The sequence below is a fragment of the Rhinichthys klamathensis genome, unplaced genomic scaffold (assembly GCF_029890125.1).
Source record: "Rhinichthys klamathensis goyatoka isolate OS25496 unplaced genomic scaffold, OSU_Roscu_1.1 h1tg000183l_1, whole genome shotgun sequence".
In the NCBI taxonomy this organism is placed as follows: Eukaryota; Metazoa; Chordata; class Actinopteri; order Cypriniformes; family Leuciscidae; genus Rhinichthys; species Rhinichthys klamathensis.
This window is the reverse complement of record NW_026606711.1, coordinates 554,234-574,522: the sequence shown is the minus strand read 5'-3', so window position 1 is coordinate 574,522 and position 20,289 is coordinate 554,234. Positions and strand designations below refer to the sequence as shown.

Sequence of the window (20,289 nt, the reverse complement as noted above, 5' to 3'; positions counted from 1 at the left end):
CAAAATCGACCATTCTTGTTTTTTATGGAATATTGCAGTATTTATTATAAATGATTTATCCGTGCACATCATCATTTTTTTTAATTCATGTGCCTCGTAATCTTTAATCAAAATAGCTTCCTCTCCCTCTTGCAGCGACATCTCTCTTCTCTGATGATGCGTTTACTGGCGTGAGGGCGGGGCAACCTGTCATTCACATGAGATCCACCAATAGAAAACCACATCCATCCAATCAATTCGCAACGCGCAAAATCAGGTCCCACTCTACATTTTTTCCTTGTTCGAAAAGCCGTTTCACTCGGATGTGCATCGCAATAGGGAAGAAAAGAGTATTACAATTTCTGTATCACGCCGACTTCAATTTTTACAAGTGAAAATATAAAACTTATACAAATTTGCTCAAATTTGAGGTTAATAGCAGTGGAAACATGTCTTAACAGTCTGTGAAAAGGGTCCATTGCGTAATAAGATAATCCTTCTTGAGGAAGGGAGCTGCGTAGTCATTGGCTGCTCTCTGTGTCAATCACCCCACCCTGGCCCCGCCCCCTCACATCTGCTCCAGTTTCAACTTGCCACATTTTGCATTAACTCTTTCAGCACTGGCATTGCCTTCACATGACATATAAACCCTGTTTCCATCGCAAACCACAATAATACGAATACACTGAAAACGAATCATTGCATGGGCGTCAGTGAGGTGTCAGATGTGGTCAAAAGCTGAGTCAAAACAACAGCAGCGATGACAAGGCGGCAATCTGAAATCTTTCCACTTGAAGTGTGGCATTGCTTTGTTTGAGGATGGCAGCAGAAACGCAGCTCTCAAACAGTCAAACAAAAGCCCCTTGTGTTCGAGTACTTGAGAAGTGAAGCCCCTCCGCACCAGCGTGGGTGTGTGTTCGAGCATGTACACGTATGTCTGCGCTCTGTGGGGAGATGAATCCTGTGCTCTTGGCATGTTGGCCGCACAGACACGCTCTGTCTGTGGTGTGCCAAACGGTCAGGCTGCCTGTGATGACCTGCAGACCGTATGATTGCCCTCGTGCGCCAACATTTCCCAAAACACACACACACACACACACACACACACACGGGCCTGTTCTCCCAGAATATCACACAGCACCACAGCAAACACGCCAACTACAAGCGCTGACATCTTTATATTCGCCTAGTCATTTACTGTAAACTCATCCATGCCGCCATAATTCATTTAGCACAGTCACCGAAAAATGCCAAAAATTTACTATATTTGTACCATAGTAAACATGGGATTTTGACATAAACTAGGTTTAATATGGTATTTTTTTCTATTTTGACTTATTCAGAATACACATCATTCAAATGTTTGGGGAGAGTAAGTTAAGAAATGAATACTTTTATTCAGCAAGGATGCATTATCAAATGTGAGACATTTATAATGTTATAAAATACTTCTATTTCAAATAAATGTTCTTGAAAAAAATTCCACAAAAATTAAGCAGCACAGCTGTTTTCAATAATGATAATAATAGTAAGTTTCTTGAGCAGTAAATCATCATATTAGGAAGATTTCTGAAGGATCATGTGACACTGAAGACTGGAGAAATGATGCTGAAAATTCAGCTTTGATCACAGGAATAAATTACATTTTACAATATATTCAAAAAGAAAACAGTTATTTTGAATTGTATTAATATTTCAAAATATTACTGTTTTACTTTGATCATAGAAGTGAAGCAGTGGTGAGCATAAGAAACTTCTTTTGAAAACAATAAAAAAATCTTTACTTATCTTTACTTATTCTTTACTCTTTACTTATTAAAAAAAAACTTTACTTATTAAATCGCACCTTTTTATTGTAATAATCACGATTAATAACACCTAACATTTAATATATTTTTATATTGTAAAACTTTCACAGTTAATCTCCAAATTAACGTAGAAACAACATAAAAAAACTACATAAAGACATCTGATCTAACAGGTAGGAAATAAACAGAAATTGTCTTTACTGCATAAATAATAAATTAAATATAGATTAATCCTTATTAAAGCTACAAAAGTTATTCAGTCAAGAGCAGTGTGAGATTATCTCTTTGTCTTTTGTTCTTTAATTAACATTAATGACAGACAGCAGCAGGATTATTAGGCTGCTGTCACTTTAAGATCTGACACATATAACATGGCCTCACAACTCTTTATGGTCATTCAACACTTTATTTAACTCACATAAGACTGTGCTTATGAGGATACTCGACAAAAGGAGCATTTTGGCTCTGTTTTTGTCCATTCAAGCATGAAAGAGAACTGAAAGTGGCACTGACGCGCTGTCTGAAGTGGATTTCTGTGCGCGTTTCAAAGTTTGTTCACAGAGAGCCGCTTCACACACAGCGCACCAGTACAGATTTAAGTTCTTTTTTTTGGCATCTTATTGCGCTTAAATGGTTTAAAAGCAGTTGAATGATTGATAGCGTGATCATATACTGTAGCGCAGCCAAAGGATGATGAAAAAAAAAAAACGGATCCTGTGTTAATTGCGTCAAATATTTTTTACGCGTTAAACTGAAAAAATCAATCGCATGCATTATTGCGTTAATTCTGACAGCCCAAATGAATATCAAATATTGTGATATTTTAAATGCAAAAAAAAAGAGAAGTATTTCATTTCTTACATTAAATACATTAAATAATTTCAAGATGTTAGCTTGAAACAAAACCAGAATTTTTAGCCATGTCAGTGCACAATACATTAATATTACGGTACATATTATCAACTGAAAAATATCCACAGGTTTTTTTTAGCCATATCACCCAGCTCTAATTGCAAACCAACCCCCTTTTCCCTGCCAAAAAACATTTCCCAGCAGTCATGAATTACCTCTTGCCGAGAGCTTTTTGGTGTTGATGATTTTGGCAGCATGCTCTTGGCCCGTGCACAGCTTGACACAGCGTCGCACGACTGAGAAGGCCCCCCTGAAGAAACAGACGAGAGAAAAACACAACAGCTCAGAAGATCTGCAGATACACCGCTGAACTTGAAGAACCCCCCAAACCCCAAAATCTGCTCAAAACCCTTTGGGGGGGGGGTTTACTCTTTGTAATGTTGATGTTTGAGCATGAAAAGGGTCTGAAAAGCACAAAGTCCCTCCAGCGGGAGTTCTTCTCTATATCAGTGTCAGTGTTTCTGAACTCCCTGAAACGCCTCCACTGTAGTCTTGAGTTTCCTTCCGGCAACAAACACGGCACAATATTCCTCATATAAATAATTCCCGCTCAAGACATATGCAAAAATAAAAAGGGGCGGGGCTTGGTTGAGTTTAGTAGGGTGTTGAAACTTGCGGCTATGGTAAGGGGCGTGACATTTCCCTAAACACACTGGAAATGGTTGACCAATCACAACACCCTGACCCAGCCAACCAATCAGAATCCACTGTGCTTTTTGGGAGGAGGGGTTTCATAGAGACAGGAACTAAACAGAGCGTTACTGACAGACTAGAAAGAGAGGTGCTGCAACAATGTCAAATATGGGGAAAATAAGGTGTTTTTGAACATTCAAGCATAAAAACCTATTCTAGCAGACTTTATACAGTCTGTTATGCACACATCTTCTTTACCAAAAGCATCAACAGAGTCAGAAAACACAACATACAGGTGTCTGATGCACAAATATTCATGATATTCACATGGGAACAAAATGTAGAGCACACGGTGTCTATCAACAGCCTTCTTGAGTCTATTTTCAGAAAAACCTGCATTTAAAACAAATCACTTGAGACAGTTGTGATAATGGTCTGATGTCATTTCTTACCAGCTAATTTTAGCCCACCTTGTTACAGTTACACAACACACTTAGAATGTCTCAAGCAGACGCTCTGAACAGATGAAGTCGGATCCGTGACTTCCCGCCCCTCACCGACAGGCTCAAATGCCCTTGGAAACATCCATGTGATGTTAACATGTGATAAAAACAGACCATATGCCCCTCTGTGACCTCGGGCAAATCACCTGCGCACGCTTCGCTTGGCTAAGAAACCAAGACTGGATGATTTTGGGCATAATTCGACGTAGATCGTCATTCAAAACATCTAAATGTCCATCATACATTTTCAAAAAGATTTTACCGTGACGTTTGGAAATGGTAGCATGGTAAAAATGAGTTTTTGGACATTTTCAAGATGGTAAAACCATGGAGTACCATGTAAATTAGTGATGAATATTAAAATTGAAAGACTGAAAACAATAAGCTTACAATCTTTTAATGTTTTGACTGATCATTTTTTTTGGGATACAATTGTAGAATATTTTGGGTAAAAAATAAAATAAAATAAAAAGTAAATATTGGCTAAAATATAAAATGTAACAGTTATTTGAGTTTTAAAATAGCAACTGTATGTTAGTGCAATTAAATATAAAATGTTGGCCAACATACAATCTCAAACAACACATAAATTTTAAGATCTAAAAAAAAATTAGCTGATAAATATTTTGCATCCCGAATCTAAATACAGTGGTATTACCATCTGATTTGCAGTAAGGTCAGCATATTAACATATATAATGTAATGTAGTGGTTGACTGTTGTGGTGGTTAAGACATATCACACCACACTATTTGATTTAAATAGAGTAAATGACACGAGCATATCAATTGCTAAAATTATATTCATTTTGCATAATATTTACTCAATTATGTTAGTATTTACTTTTAAAATAGAGGTCTTGCTTATGACACTTATCGACTAAAATGAAAAACGTATCAGCCAATATGATAATTAGAATCCGATATACTCGTCAACAACTAATATCATGTATTGTAATTAATTTCATAAACATTGCTTGTCAATGTGAGGGAAACAACACATGATGTTCTTCACTCCAATACGAAGAATGGAAACTTCTCAACTAATAAAGCAGAAGGTCAAAGCGTGTCACAAGCATGAGCCGCCCGTTCACCTCTGACCGGATGAAGGCCTGGAGCCGCGTCTGTCTGTCGCTCTGTTAGCAAACGTGTGTTTCATTAGTGCTGGAAGAAGCCCGAGCGTCTCAGCGGAGACATTGAGCTGATTTACAGCTGTCGGCCTGTCAGGAAGACCAAACCACTGAGCTGCTCAGGTTCAACAGCAGAAAACACACTCACAAACAACAACCACAAAAAACACACCGCAACTTTGGACTGACAAGTCAAGATGAGCTGAAAGTTATTCAACTCATAATATAATAATAAATAATAGTCATTGTATTACATTAGATTGATCAAAAATATAGTAATATTGCAAAGTACAATTTAAAATAACATTTTCATCATCATTACTCCAGTTTTCAGTGTCACATGATCCTTCAGAAATATTTCTAATATGCTGATTTGATGCTCAAGACAAGAAATATTTCTTAAAAGTTTGAGGTCGATATAGTAGTGGCCAAAAGTGATGTCTGGAGGAGATATTTGTTTTTAATGACCGTACAAGTTTGATTGAATCGTCAAAATATTTGATATATTTTAAATATGGGAAAAAGCGTTCACTGACTACAACATAACCAGCTATTAATATTTTGTTGTTTATTTGCATGTGTTCATTTATTTGTATGACAGCCTGACCAAAAATGATGTCAGCACAATTTCATTGCATTATCACAAATAAAACAATTGACTCCAAGTGCAACTACGCAATATGCTTACAAAATCTTTAACACGTTTTTTATAATATTTGAATAAAGATGTCAATTTTCCTTGACCAGACATAACTTTTGGCCACTACTTTATACATAACAAACATGATATGACCAAATATCTACTAAAGAAAGTTAAGTAAACGGCTAAAATGCATGTCTCCACCACAAACTGAGGATGTGGTAAAATATTCAGCTGAGCATGGTGAAGATCAGTTGAAATATCACACATATAAAACATCTCAAAAGTTGTAAATGTCTGTTTCTCCTCAGTGAGAGGGTTCAAATGAACTGAAAATGAAAGCTACAGAGCATTTATATATATATATATATATATATATATATATATATATATATATATATATATATATATATATATATATATATATAAAAGAGAAGTTTAAAAAGTTTCTAAGAGAAATCTGTCTACTACTATTTGTGTGTTATTATGACTGTGGGTCGGTTAATAATTCAGGAGAAAACTGTGCGAAAGAAACGCAATACTTACTGACTGACTGGAGGAGGGGGGCGCTGAGAGAGTAAAATAATTTCCTAACGTCAGGCCGCAGGCATGTCTCTCTCACACACACACACACACACACACACACACACACATTATAGACAGCAAACAGCCGTCCGGGCAGCTCTCACAGCTCCAAATGTCACACGTTACAATGTAGCGGCCCTTCACTCCAGCCCAGAGTTTATGATAGATTGTAACAAACAACTCTTAATACATTATATCAACCGTTCATGTGGAGATACAATGTTGCAACGTATTGACCTGTTAAACTCTCAAATATAAATCACCTTGAACATAACCTCCAAATAACCCCTCAATAGCTGATCATTATGATCAGACATACAAGATAAGAATCACTGTAATATTTCCTGACAGCTGTGAAATCCACAAGAGGAACCACAAAACATGCAATATCCTCACGTTTCTTTTTCTGTATAGTTAAATACTCCCATGCATATTTATGCAACTGCATTCAAAGGGGCTGCAAACATGCAATATCCTCTAAATTTAGCTCTGACTGTTTATATTTATGATCTTTGAATCATTAGTAAATGGACTATTTTGATTCTCTTTGAGTTCTACATATTAAATGCAGCAAAATCATCTATGATCAGAGACTGTGTGATAGGAGTATTCACTGTAACATGTTCAGTGGTGGGTGTATTTAAATGCAACTCCCCTCTAATGTTTCCTGACAGCTCCTCTGAGCATTCTGCATGAAATGCACCAGAGGAGCCACAACACATGCAATATTCTCAAAATCAAACCCCTGACGGCTTATATTTACGAGCAGATTTTAAATAAACACAGGAGTGGGAGTATTTGAATGCAACTCCCTCTAATGTTCCCTGACAGCTCTTTTGTGCATTCTGCACATGATGCATCGAGTTCAAATGTGCCAAAAAAAAAAACATGAAAAATAATGAAGCCCTGGTCGATGTGCATATATAGTAAATATGAAAACAGTCACTTTAACATGCACAATAACATAGTATTTAAATGCAACAGTGCTCTATCTTTCCAGACAGATCGATACTCATTGCATTGCCGAAAAGCATCCAACATTCTCATAATGATCACCAGATTTCTCTTGTTTATTATCAATGATAAATAGTTAAAGGGAGTATTTAAATGCAACTCTCTCTAATGTTTCCTGACAACTCCTCTGGGCTTTAGCATATGGATTTACATTTAATAAACGCGTGGCATCAATATAAGACACTCGGCGTATGCACAAACACTAGCAGAGAAAGCAAATCTTACTTTCCAAGTTCTTCGTACAGCTGGTACTCGTCGGTGAAGCGCGTGCAAGTTGTCGTTGCCATTTCTCAGCCCTCAGCGTTCGCGGCAATATCCGAGCTGACTTCCAGCACTACTGTACGCTTCTGAGCCTTCGACTTGCGGGGTTTCAGGACAAAACTTAAACGTGGATATGGATATTCGAGGGAGGGAGGGAGAGGTTCGCCGACGAGCAGGCTCGACTGCTTTACCGACCTCTCACCGAATGCGCCGTTTAACTGCAGTGAGTGCACTTGTTTTCCGCTGTGTGTGTGTGTGTGTGAGTGAGAGAGAGAGAGAGACGCGCTGTCACCGCTGGAGGGCGCAGCGGAGCTTCTGTTACACCTGCAATACCTTTTTCTGCAAGATAAACATAAGAGTAACAGATACTGAGACAAAACAAAGAACAATGAGGGTTACATTACATTATCAAAAAGCATATTATACCGGTTTATATGCATTAGCACTACACCATAAATAAGTCCTACATAAAGGGATAGTTCACCAAAAAAATAAAAAATCTGTCATTAATTACAAACCCGTAAGACTTTCGTTCATCTTCGGAACACAAATGAAGATATTTTTCATTAAATCTGAGACATTTCTGTTCCTCCATTGACCGCTACACAACTGAAACTTTGATGCTTCAAAAAGTTTATAAAGAGGTCATAAAACTTTTTTATTTTTTCCCAATATTTTCTGAAGAGACACGATCGCTTTATATGATGAACAATAGGCTTTTATTCACATATAAACATTCATCAGTTGTGGTAAACTTTTTGCTTGATGTGCGAGAACCAATGAGGTTCATCAGTTTGAGCTTCAGCAAGAACCAATGAGGTTCATTCTCGTGTTACGCAGCACGTTTGAGCTTCTGCTATAGAGGTTTGTTCTTGTGCGTCAAGCAGGTTCGGTTTGTTTGGTTGGTTTAAATTCTGTTTATTTTCACTGATCAATGTTTATGTGAAAAACTAAATTCGATCTGTTCATCATATAAAAGGATCGAGTCTCTTTAGAAGATTTGGACTAAATCGCTCGATTCATATGAATTAGTTTTTTGATCTCTTTATAAACTTTTTGAAGAATCAAAGTGTTCCGAAAATGAAAGGAAGTGGTTTGGAAGGACATGAGGGTCAGTATAATTAATGACAGAATATTTTAAAGATTTTACTTTCTTGAAAATAAAAAGGATAAGATTTCTTCAAAAGTTTACACTTATGTATGTAAAATTTGGCAAGAAATAGCAAGAAATTCTTTTTATATTTTTTACCAATTTTTAATTAAAATGAGAAGGGTCTAATTTCAGAGTCACCAAAAATTGGTTTATACAGAAATTTGAAAAAAGAAATCCTTTTTATCAAAATTTGAAAAGTCAGCCCAAAATACTTTACGACAAGTACAGTCCCAAAACAAATGAATATCAGTTTCTTCAAACTGATGACAGAAGGAGCACATGGGGGAAATGCTATTATTAAATTTGACAAGTTTATAATTTACAGGGTAGCAATTACGTACTATTTTAATAGAGGCTTCAACAACTTTATTAGACAAAAAAAAGTCAAAGAAGCCAGAAATCTTTCCATTCAATATCACTAAACTTCTTATTTCAAAAACGTCTACGAGCAGGTAGAGAAATCTGAGATCTGTTAAGAATTAAACACCTGCAAAGCCTTTTTTTAGTAGGTGTGTTGAGAGGTGACATCATTATGAAACAGTTAAAATATTTAGAACTTAATTTTGTTAAATTTAACTAACCAAATGTATTGTAAATTTGACGATTTGTGGAACATCTACATACCACACACACTTAAAACGTATGAGGGTCATTACATGAAACATTTTAATGTTATTTATAATTTAATATCTTTTATTCTATCCCAATATAGGACATTTATCTGAAAATCAAAAAAAATTTTTTTACTTTAACATGTATTAAACATCTTAATATGTTATATTATACGTGTTGTACATTGTCTACATACCTCACTTAAAAAAAAACAAGGATCACATTTTAACATGTATTATTATAGGCATATATATATATATGTACACTGTATAAATATACATTAGTGCATGTAATGCAATTATAAGTGTGTTCTAATGCAATGATTCTCACACATTGTCAGTGTGACAGCATAACAATAATCAAAGAATAACACAAATTGAATGTTTGCAAAAGGTTTTAATTAGGCACAAATGAAAAAAAAACTGATGCAAACAATGGAAATAACATCTATCAACCAACACAATCTGAAAATGACAGAATTTCATCCCATGTGAGAGTTTGAGCAATCTGCTTACAGATATTTTCTATATCTGATGAATCTTTCTTTCCCTGTTCCTATTGTAGGTCACTGAAATAGCAAGAAAACGAACACATAATAAGCCCTGAATAGTCAGTAACTGGGCAAACGTAATGATCACAGACACACGCAGCCAAAGAAAACCTCAGTCAACTGATTCCATAAAACACTAAAAATTATAAATGATCAACGGCCCAATTTGCATGCCAAACACTAGCAAAATACGAGACAATGATCAGTGTCAGCAAATCAGTAATATTGGCTTGATTTGTGCAGTGTAGACACTGATGATGTTCATTTTGTCGCACCGCAAGAAAGCGCCACATCACTGTCCTTCAGTGTGTTACATAAGTGCTGACTTCAAATCTGACATTGTCGTGTAACCTCAAAACTGGACAGCATTGGGTGGGATGTTGAACAAGGAGGGGTCAAAGTCCTGTCCTTTAAACGGAGATCCTTCGGCATCCCAGCCCTTCTTCAGCATCTCATGGACTTTCTGAAAGGCAAAATAAAACATCTTTCACTGCAATATCCACATAGTTTTTCATGCAACAAGTCCCAGAGCTCTTAAAGCTGTCCTTGGGCTGAAGCTTGGACTGAAGTTCTTTTATGTTCCACAGAAGTAAGAAAGCAACATAGAAAATAACTTGCATTGCGTGCTCACTAGAGCTGCTTTATTATTGTGAATTGACAATGATCTCGATTCAAACACATACGCAAAATTATTCCTAAATGACAAAGATTGGCCTTTGACAAGTACGATCACAGTGAACATTCAGATCTGCATTGGCGCTCCAGCTGATATAAAGAGAGAAGTTGTAATGTATAGGTCTAAAACAGCTTCACAAACACAGTTTTATTATTTCTGTTACAATAATTCAAATGACCACAGAAGTACTATAAAAGTTTATAGTTCAGACTGATGTCTATGGTAGTGATCAAAATAGAGTAAATCACCTTTTGAAAGAAACTTCAAATAAAGAATATCAATTACATTGTTACACCAGTAGGTGGCGACAAGTGAGTGTTAAAAAAAAATATCTGTCCTTAGCCATTTTTCAATCCACCTATTTATTATTATATGGCATAGAAAACACTGGATGGAAACGCCAAGATGCGCATACATTCTGAAAATGTGCATAAAAAAACTTGTGCACTCAATTGAGGAGGATATATTTTCTCTCACGTGACTTTGCCTCAACAAAGGATGTGATTGGATAACTAGCGGACCAATTTCATTGTACAAATTTTGGTTTGATCATTCTGAAATGCCTGAGCCAAAGTCTGTCATCAGAATGATTTTGGTATAATGACCTGAACATGAATACATACAGTGCCCTCCACAATTATTGGCACCCCTGTTTAAGATGTGGTCGAGGACTTCTAAAAATTCTCCTTTTTTTTAAAAACAACATAGAACCCAAATGCAAAAAAAGAGAAAAATCCAACCTTTTATTCAAGTATATTACTTTGGTGGTAAAAAAAAAAGTCACACATTTAAAAAAAAAAAAACTTGAAATCATGTGTCCCACAATTATTGGCACCCCTAACAATTCCACTGAAAAATTTAATTGATTTTTTTTTAAATATATCTTTCTGTAGTTGCTAAAGTTGGTCAGGGTATCTAGGAACTTTTAATTAGTAATTCATGACTTCCTGTTTCCCTGGGTATAAATATGACACGACACAGAGGCCTAATTCTCTTACCCATTTGTCAACATGGCAAAGACAGGAGAACACACCATTCAAGTAAGGCAGATGTGTGTCGACCTTCATAAGTCAGGCAATGGCTACAAGAAAATAGCCACTCGCCTTAACTTGCCCGTATCTACAGTCAGAGGAATCATTAAGAAGTTTAAAACAACTGGAACAGTGACAAACAAGGCTGGAAGAGGTCCCAAGTTTATCTTACCACAACGCACAGTGAGGAGGATGGTAAGAGAAGTAAAAAAAAGTCCTAAGCTCACTGTCACAGAATTGCATCAAAGAGTGGCATCTTGGGGTCACAAAGTCTCCAAAACAACCATCAGACTACATGCCAACAAGCTGTTTGGGAGGCATGCAAGGAAAAAGCCTTTTCTCACTAACACTCACAAACGTAAATGCCTGGAGTTTGCTAAGCGTCACTGGGACTTCAACTGGGATTGTGTGCTTTGGTCAGATGAGACTAAGATTGAGCTTTTTGGCAACAAACACTCTAAGTGGGTCTGGCGTAAAACAAAAGATGAGTATGCCGAAAAGCACCTCATGCCCACCGTGAAGTATGGTGGAGGATCTGTGATGCTGTGGGCCTGTTTCTCTTCCAAAGGCCCTGGGAACCTTGTTAGGGTGCATGGCATTATGAACGCTTTGAACTACCAGGACATTTTAAATAAAAACCTGATGGCCTCTGGCAGAAAGCTGAAGATGGGTCGTCATTGGGTCTTTCAGCAGGATAATGATCCAAAACATGTGGCAAAATCTACACAAATATGGTTCACCAGTCACAAACTCAAGGTCCTCCCATGGCCATCTCAGTCCCCAGACCTCAACCCAATCGAAAACCTATGGGGCGAGCTAAAGAGGAGAGTGCATAAGAGAGGACCCAGGACACTGGATGATCTAGAAAGATTGTGCAAAGAAGAATAGTCAAAGATCCCTCTCTCTGTGTTCTCCAATCTTGTGAAATGTTATAGGAGGAGATTAAGTGCTGTCTTGTTGGCAAAAGAGGGTTGTACAAACTATTAACATCAGGGGTGCCAATAACTGTGGGACACATGATTTCAAGGTTGTTGTTTTTTTAAATGTGTGATTTTTTTTACCACCAAAGTAATATACTTGAATAAAAGGTTGGATTTTTCTCTTTTTTTGCATTTGGGTTCTATGCTGTTTAAAAAAAAGGAGAATTTTTAGAAGTCCTCAACCACATCTTAAACAGGGGTGCCAATAATTGTGGAGGGCACTGTAAATACTTTTTAAATAGTCAGCAGCAATTCAAATTTTGTCAGCACCTCTACGTTATTTAGTTTTGTTGTCTATTCAGAACTGTGATCTCCATTTTAAACAACAAATTGAGATTCTAAATGTATCCAGAATCACGTAGCTCTAGTGCTCACCATCTCGTGGCTCTGTGGCTTCCCCTGGAGCTTTTGGTGGTAATCAAACGTGAGGCGGTCCAGTACGGCATGCTCCTCTTCATCTACGGTTGCCATGGTGCGTTCCCGGTTGATCTGGTTCACATCGATCTCAGTCTCGCCCTTCAACACGGCGCTCCACCAAACCTCCCCGGTTTTACTGAGGGACAGCTGGAGGAAAAGTCCAAATAATCACGACATTGACACAAAAATTCGAATAATTCCATACAATATCTAGAGATATAATTCTATGTACACAACTGCTTTTGAAGTATTTTATGCTTACCAAGGCTGCATTGATTTGATTACAAATACAGCAAAAACAGTAATATTGTGAATTATTATTAACATTTTTTCTATGTCAATATATTTTTAAATGTACAGGTGAAACTCGAAAAATTAGAATATGGTGCAAAATCTCATTTATTTCAGCAATTCAACTTAAAAGGTGAAACTAATATATTATATAGACTCATTACATGCAAAGTGAGATATTTCAAGCCTTTATTTGTTATCATTTTGATGATTATGGCTTACAGATATAAAACCTTTTCACAATATTCTAATTTTGATTTTGGGGTTTTCATAAGCTGTGAGCCATAATCAAAGTTATAACAAATAAAGGCTTGAAATATCTCCCTTTGCATGTAATGAGTCTATATAATATATTAGTTTCACCTTTTAAGTTGAATTACTGAAATAAATGAGATTTTGCACCATATTCTAATTGTTCGAGTTTCACCTGCAATTTATTCCTGTAATGCAAAGCTACTCATTACTCCCGTCTTCAGAGTCACATGATCGTTCAGAAATCATTCTAATATGCTGATTTGCAGCTCAAGAAACATTTCTGATTATTATCGATGTTGAAACCAGGTGCAGCCTTGGTGATAAAACAGCATTGACAGCAAATGTACACAAAATTGCTCAAATTTCACTTAGAAAACAAAACAAAAAACAAGTGTTTATTATCCACTGACAAGCCACAAGACTGTCAGTAAATTTTAGACCTTACAATGGTGAGGATGAAGCCTCAGAAAAGCGTTTTAACCGTCTCAAAATGGCTAATGATTGGCTGATACATCAGTCTATCGAACTTTTAAATACACCATCCAAAAATTATGTGTACCAGAACGCAGCGGCCGGGCTCCAGGCTCCACAGGGAATTCTCCGTGTTAATTTTATGTGTGAATTCTCCCTCTATCAGGACTCTCTGAGATGCTCCCTCGTTCACGGCCACACGTACCCGTCCCGGCTGCAGGTCCACTGACACCTGCACGGAAAGACGGAGTGGAAAGCAGACTGTTAACGAATTTAGTTTGTTGTAATACTAGACAGCAAGATAAAAGTCAATCTGAATGGGGATGCTGCCAATCTGTAAGGCAGTACGCATGATAAAATCAGATGGCAGAAGGTTACACACACCTGTCGGCCTTTAACGACGGTAGGCGGCACATGCACTCGAATTTCCACATCCGTGTAATCCTGCGACCAGGTGTAGTCGTCTCTGACGGCACCGTTGTAACTGTCTGCATTGGACTGATAGCTTTCCTGTCCACTGGAAATGCAGAACACAAATAGGTACGATTTTTTAAAAGAAGTCTCTTAGGCCCTGTTCACAGCTGGTATTAAGATGTTTTGGTGGATCGGATCGGATCACAAGTGGACGACTCTAAATACAGGTGTAAACGGGGTCTAAAACGCTTTAAGCTTGTCCACTTTCTGCCACTTCCAGAGGTAGCGTTGTTGAAAATCCGGTTCGCGTACCCCGAAGTGATAAAATAAAATTCTGTATCAAATTTATAGGCAAGACAAGTAGTTTGTTTAGGCATGGTTGGTAGGGAAATTACAAACCTGCGCACACATATTCAAACGAATATAACTATAGAATCAATTTTTAATGCGCATGTGAACGCCATCCGGTCACAGGTTCGCGTTTAAAGTCTGTTTAGAGAGAACGCCGTCGTCTTAGTGGCCCCTAATGTAATAAGAAATGATAATTTTGCTGGAAGTGAATCAATCAAAACCAACTTTGGCCGGAAATAACATTATTCAAAATCGCTATAAAGCCAAAACAATCTCTATTATCGTAAATTGTATGTTTATCTCTGTAAAGCTGCTTTGAAACAATCTCCATTGTTAAAAGCGCTATATAAATGAAGATGACTTGACTAGTGAAAACACTTTAGACCGGATTGCTTTCGTAGTGTAAACGCTCATGTGGTCGAGTGTGTTCAAACAGCCACTAAACACCGTCTTCTCTCCATCTACTGTCCTCATGAGGGAACATTATGGGAAGCGTGCAAACCTTTGTTGGCTGAAGACCCAAGTTTGGTTCGAAGAGGAAAAACGTACCAAGCACAATGTTCTCTCCATTCCTGATTTTTAACACACACTCGCAGCGTTCGGCTGGTCTCGCGGCTCAGAGCAGAAACTAAAGCTGATTCTCCGTGTGTTTTTCTGTCGTCTCCGGGCGTGTTCATATGTAAATTACGCGAGCTTATTTTGTACATTAGATCGAAAGATCTGAAAAAGTCCATACATTTACCCCATATAGACCCTCCTCTCAAAGACATCATGACAGTGGTTGAAACTGGATAGAAGAGACGGATTAAAACACTAGGTGTAAACGGGGCCTTATGTTCATCAAGACTGCATTTATTTCTCTGCATCATTTCATTAAACTGAATTTTCAGCATCATTACTCCAGTCTTCAGTGTCACATGATCCTTCAGAAATCATTCTAATATGCTGATTTGCCGCTCAAGAAACATTTCCTACTATTATCAATGCAGAGTTATAAACAGTTGTGCTGCATCATATTTTGTAGAAGCTGGGATCATTTTTTAGGGTTATTTGATGAATAGAAAAGCATTTGTTTTCAAACAGAATAGATAATATTTATTTGAAATAGAATATTTTGTAACATTATAAATGTCTCTTTTGTTCCATTTAATGCATCCTTGATGAATGAAAGTATTCATTCTCACTGACCCTAAACTTTTGAATGGTAGTGTGTATCAGTATTAGTTCTTTGTAAAGTCAAACGTACGCTTTAGTGGTGTCAGAATCGGCGTGTGATGCCGCTGTGGCTCCTGCTGGCGTCTCTTCGCTCGGCGCTGATGATGCTGTGACAGGTGTGGACTCCTCTGTGCTTCTCTTCTCCTCCACAGGAGCTTCGGCCTCGTGCTCGGACTGAACCTCCAGCTCCTGTATTGCAGGAGGAGCAGCTTTCGGCTCCTCGGCCTGCTTCATTGCCCTCTCTCTGTCCTGCTCAGCAAGCTTCTCATATAACTTAAACGTCTGGTGGAAGAATGACAGTAAATACACTTGACTCTTCAATTTATTACAGAAATGATAAAGTTGCATATTATAAATAAATTATTTTTTATTTAATAAATTATTCATTTTTTATTTAATTATTTTTGTAGACTGTTACAGTGATTATAAAGAGGCATAATATAAATACAAATAATGAATAATGCATTTATTAAATGAATTTAATTATTTTTAAAGACACTAACAGCACATTTAATAAATTACTTCATTCTTTTTAGGAGACATTTATAAGGTGGCATAATATAAATATATGAATAATCGAATTGTTTTAATTTTTTTATTTAATTAATGTAACATTTTTAAAGACACTTAGAGCAATTATAAAGTGGCATCATATGCATAGAATAATATTTTAATTACCGTTATTGTAAATTAATAATTTAATTAAAATGAAATTAATAATTACAATTTTTCTATAATTTAATAAAAATAATATTTCGGGGTTTTTTTTAACTGTCATACCCAAAACAAAATTACAACACTGACGCAAGGCTAGCTGTCATAGTCATTCATTACCAGCAAAACAAGACCATACCAGGTTTTTTAACTAGTACCACGACAGTAAACATCATAAAGTTAATAAATTCAGTAACGTTACCATGGCATTTCCAGCTGGTGCCATCGCTGTACCATGGTACTGCCACATTTATACTTATTTATAAAGAATCCAGTCAGTTTAGTGGATCAAAACAAAAGTCGCTCAGTACCTTGAACACCATGTTTTCAGCTACTCCGGGGGGGAAGCCCATGCGGTCCTGTGGGCCGCTGAGGAGACGGTAGAAGTCCGTCTTTCTGTACAGGAACCCAAAATAAACCTGCAGGAAATTCTGAATGTTTCCAACATGCTGCAGAATCCCTAACAGCGCGTTATCATACAACTCCGTCATTTCCACCGGAGAAGACATGGCTGAGTAGCTCAGCGGGATCAATTTTGACTCGACGCTGTTTAATGTAGATGCTTGTTGATGAAAAACAAATGTAAAGCAACAGAAGACCCGCAGAAAACTTGTGAAACAGCACTGCAACAACAGATCTTTCGAGAGGACGCAGCTGCCTAGGCGCTTCCGGTTCACTTAGTACAAAATAAAAGTCTGTCTAAAAACAAAACAAAACATTCTTCTTCTTCTAGTAGACGCTGCGGAGCGTATTACTGCACAGGTCAAAACAAAACATCTGAAAACACTTTACATATAATTACAATATTACATTTATTATATTAATATAATTTAACAACATGTAATACGCTTTTATATATATATATATATATATACATATATATATATATATATATATATATATATATACATACATATATATATATATATATATATATATATATATATATATATATATATATATATATATATATATATATATATATATATATATATATATATAATTATTCTAATTAGTTTTCAATATTATATTATATTAATATTAAAGTGTGCTAATATGTATTTGACGTTGAACTACCGGTACATACATTTAAATTATATTATACATTACACAGGATAAAATGTTGTTGCAGTGCGGAAGGTGGCAGTAATGCGCTCTTAACGACTGACGCCCTTGTGCAATTTGTGGGCAAAAACATGGCGACGTCCTTGGTCAGACAGACAAAATTGTTGTCGGTAAGATTTAATTCAGAATTTTTTTGCTTTTGTAACTAATGACCCGTATTTACCGGTGAGGATCTTCCATATATCGTGTAACTGACGTAGAAAATGAAAAGCGTTCTGATAAAAATATATAGAGATACTGGCACTGAACGTAATGTGGGATGTGAAGCTTGATTTTGGGATTATATAATTAATAAGTGCATGTCATTTGATTTATCCAATAATCTGTGTGTTCGTAGATGGTGACCAGCCAGTTAAACTCGGCGGCATGTTTCAGGAACATTCACTGCACTGCAGCTTGTTTGAAGGTATGTGATCAGATCTAGTGATTGCAGATGGGGTTTGTCTGATTTATTATGAGAGTTTTGTGTTATCCTTATTCATCCAAAAACATTTCTTTTAATTTAGCTTCTATTTTTTTGTTGGTTTTGAAGATTTACAAATGCAGACATTAGAACATTAGGATAAAAAAAAAAAAAAAAACGTTTTAATAATTTTCTTGAATAAAAACTTTTAAATGTTTACAATTATTAACAGATTTTGCTACTTAATATTACCCCATATTTACATTTATGTATACTAAATTGGAAAATATTAATAAAACATTTTCAAAACACATTTGGATAGGATGTGATACTTAATAAATGAAAGAAACCTGTCCAAAAACAAGCAACAACTCCAAAATAAATTAAATCCATGGCGTCCACAAAATGTATAAAATATATCAATATTACAATGCTTATCAGATTATTGCAAGGTGAGTTTAAGATACATTGTGTCAACTTTATCTGACATTAAAGCCTGGTTTCACATACAAGGTTTAGATTAAGCCAAGATTAGACCTTAGTTCAATTAGGGTATTTAAGTAGCTTTTATAAACGTGCCTTAAAAAAAAACATTACTGATGTGCATCTTGAACAAAACAATGGTAACAATACCGGGGGTAAATATTTATGAGGTAATTACCACATTTTATTCCATAACCAGTCCATCAACACAACCATTTCAAAATAGCAGGTCTGGTGAGAATATCCATTTGAAACAAAAGCTAGAACACATCAAATACTATTTGAAGGAAGTAGAGAAACAGATTTAACCGACTGCAGGATTGGCAGGGTCCAAAAGGTGTTTTTAAATGAGTAGTTTAAGTTTACTCACCCTTAGGTTGTTCCAAACCTGTATGAATTTACTTTTCTGCTGGACACAAAAGAAGATATTTTGAAGAATATGGTTAACCAAACAGTTGATGGACTCCACTATGGAAGTCAATGGCTACAGACATTCTTCAAAATATCTTCTTTTGTGTTCTAACAGAAAAAAGAAACTCATACAGGTTTGAAACAACATGAAGGTGAGTAAATGACAGAATTTAAATTTTTGGGTGAACTGTCCCTTTAAGAAGCGTGTTTAACCCAGATGATCTTTCTTCTGTCTAACAGAACCGCGCAGCTCGTATTCGAGTGGGTAAAGGAGACCGGCCATTGACGTATGAGCAGGTGCATCACCCTCATCACATCGGCCACAGGAAGGGCTGGCTCTCACAACACACTAGTGAGTAACAATCTTTACATTACACATCCCACTCAAACAGTACGCTTTCTGGAACCTGCTGGATTCCCAACATTACGTGGGCTGGTACTCCGGTTCAGTTTCATTGGAATTTAACTGTAGTATGCGTACTCTAAGTCACAAGTGCCTGAATAACAATCTTTGACTTCCTCATCCCGTAGGTAATCTTCAGGGTGAAGCTGGAGCGGCGGAGCGCGTGGTGGAGGACGTCTTCATCAGGCGCTTCATATACGGCACGTTTCATAACTGTTTAGCGGATGAGGTGGTGATCAAACGCAGAGGCAACATCCTGGTCATCTGTGCTGTGATGATACAGAAACTCTTACCGAGTAAATTCTACTTTCTCATTGGCTACACAGAGAAACTGCTCTCACACTTCTACAAATGTCCAGTTAAAATCGAGTTGCAAACAGTAGAAGAAAAAGTAGTCTACAAATATCTTTAAGGCCATATGTTGCGGCTTTAGAAAGTTGGTTATTGAAGGGGTGAAATGTCTATTTTTAGGTGTTTTACAATGTTCAATAAGTGTAAATGAAGGCCTTACATTTTAATTAAATCATTAGTCAAAATATTCACATCGCAATGTAAAAAAAAAGCCTTGCACTGTGTGTATTTATAAAGATCAAATTATGTGTGTTGCTTCATACATTGAGTGTGTCAATAAAGGGTTTTTTTTTCACACAAAAAGCAGTGAATTATGCATTTTGCATTTTTATTTGGCATTGTGCATTTTATAAATGGACCTAAGGAGATTAAAATAACTGAGCCTTTAATTGAGCAATTCATACATATGAATATTTTGCATACTCCATAAAGTTCAACATGCTCTTAATTTCTTCTTTAATCAGTCTAGATGACTTTCATTCAAAGCATTACACTAAATGTAGTTGTTAAAATATGTCAG

General features: G+C 36.4%; 3 protein-coding genes across 47 annotated transcripts in view; 1 reads left to right on the top strand and 2 right to left on the bottom strand.

The window, feature by feature from the left end:
- Nucleotides 1-7,723, bottom strand: part of LOC130094923 (calcium/calmodulin-dependent protein kinase type II subunit beta) — a 70,640-nt gene extending 62,917 nt beyond the window's left edge. For all 45 annotated transcript variants that reach the window (XM_056261476.1, XM_056261483.1, XM_056261478.1 and 42 more), the window contains exons 1-2: nt 7,428-7,723; nt 2,855-2,949 (exon numbers count right to left, since the gene is read on the bottom strand). In XM_056261476.1, the coding sequence (XP_056117451.1) occupies nt 2,855-2,949; nt 7,428-7,489 (157 nt within the window). In that variant the 5' untranslated portion in view covers nt 7,490-7,723. The remainder of the gene's footprint in view (nt 1-2,854; nt 2,950-7,427) is intronic.
- A 1,881-nt stretch (nt 7,724-9,604) lies between these two features.
- nudcd3 (NudC domain containing 3) lies at nt 9,605-17,278 on the bottom strand. The gene is made up of 6 exons (XM_056261525.1): nt 16,905-17,278; nt 15,911-16,161; nt 14,284-14,416; nt 13,988-14,131; nt 12,841-13,029; nt 9,605-10,241 (listed from the first exon to the last, which is right to left on the bottom strand). The coding sequence occupies exons 1-6, from the start codon at nt 17,100-17,102 to the stop codon at nt 10,131-10,133; spliced, it is 1,026 nt and encodes a 341-aa protein (XP_056117500.1). The 5' UTR covers nt 17,103-17,278; the 3' UTR covers nt 9,605-10,130.
- A 459-nt stretch (nt 17,279-17,737) lies between these two features.
- On the top strand, nt 17,738-20,072 carry mrps24 (mitochondrial ribosomal protein S24). Its single transcript, XM_056261529.1, has 4 exons — nt 17,738-17,828; nt 18,056-18,124; nt 19,256-19,367; nt 19,547-20,072. Exons 1-4 carry the CDS (start codon nt 17,790-17,792, stop codon nt 19,828-19,830), a joined length of 504 nt encoding a protein of 167 aa, XP_056117504.1. The 5' UTR covers nt 17,738-17,789; the 3' UTR covers nt 19,831-20,072.
- The last annotated feature ends 217 nt before the right edge of the window (nt 20,073-20,289 follow it).

What these genes read in the sequence shown, in the direction of transcription:
- nudcd3 (XM_056261525.1), bottom strand. Translation starts at nt 17,102, where the DNA reads ATGTCTTCTCCGGTGGAAATGACGGAGTTGTATGATAACGCGCTGTTA. An exon ending in CCGTCGTTAAAGGCCGACAG is followed by an intron (nt 14,132 to 14,283) that starts GTGTGTGTAACC and finishes CTTTCCGTGCAG; the next exon opens with GTGTCAGTGGACCTGCAGCC. An exon ending in AGCCCGGCCGCTGCGTTCTG is followed by an intron (nt 13,030 to 13,987) that starts GTACACATAATT and finishes CTTTTCCTCCAG; the next exon opens with CTGTCCCTCAGTAAAACCGG.
- mrps24 (XM_056261529.1), top strand. Translation starts at nt 17,790, where the DNA reads ATGGCGACGTCCTTGGTCAGACAGACAAAATTGTTGTCG. An exon ending in GACAGACAAAATTGTTGTCG is followed by an intron (nt 17,829 to 18,055) that starts GTAAGATTTAAT and finishes GTGTGTTCGTAG; the next exon opens with ATGGTGACCAGCCAGTTAAA. An exon ending in CTGGCTCTCACAACACACTA is followed by an intron (nt 19,368 to 19,546) that starts GTGAGTAACAAT and finishes CTCATCCCGTAG; the next exon opens with GTAATCTTCAGGGTGAAGCT.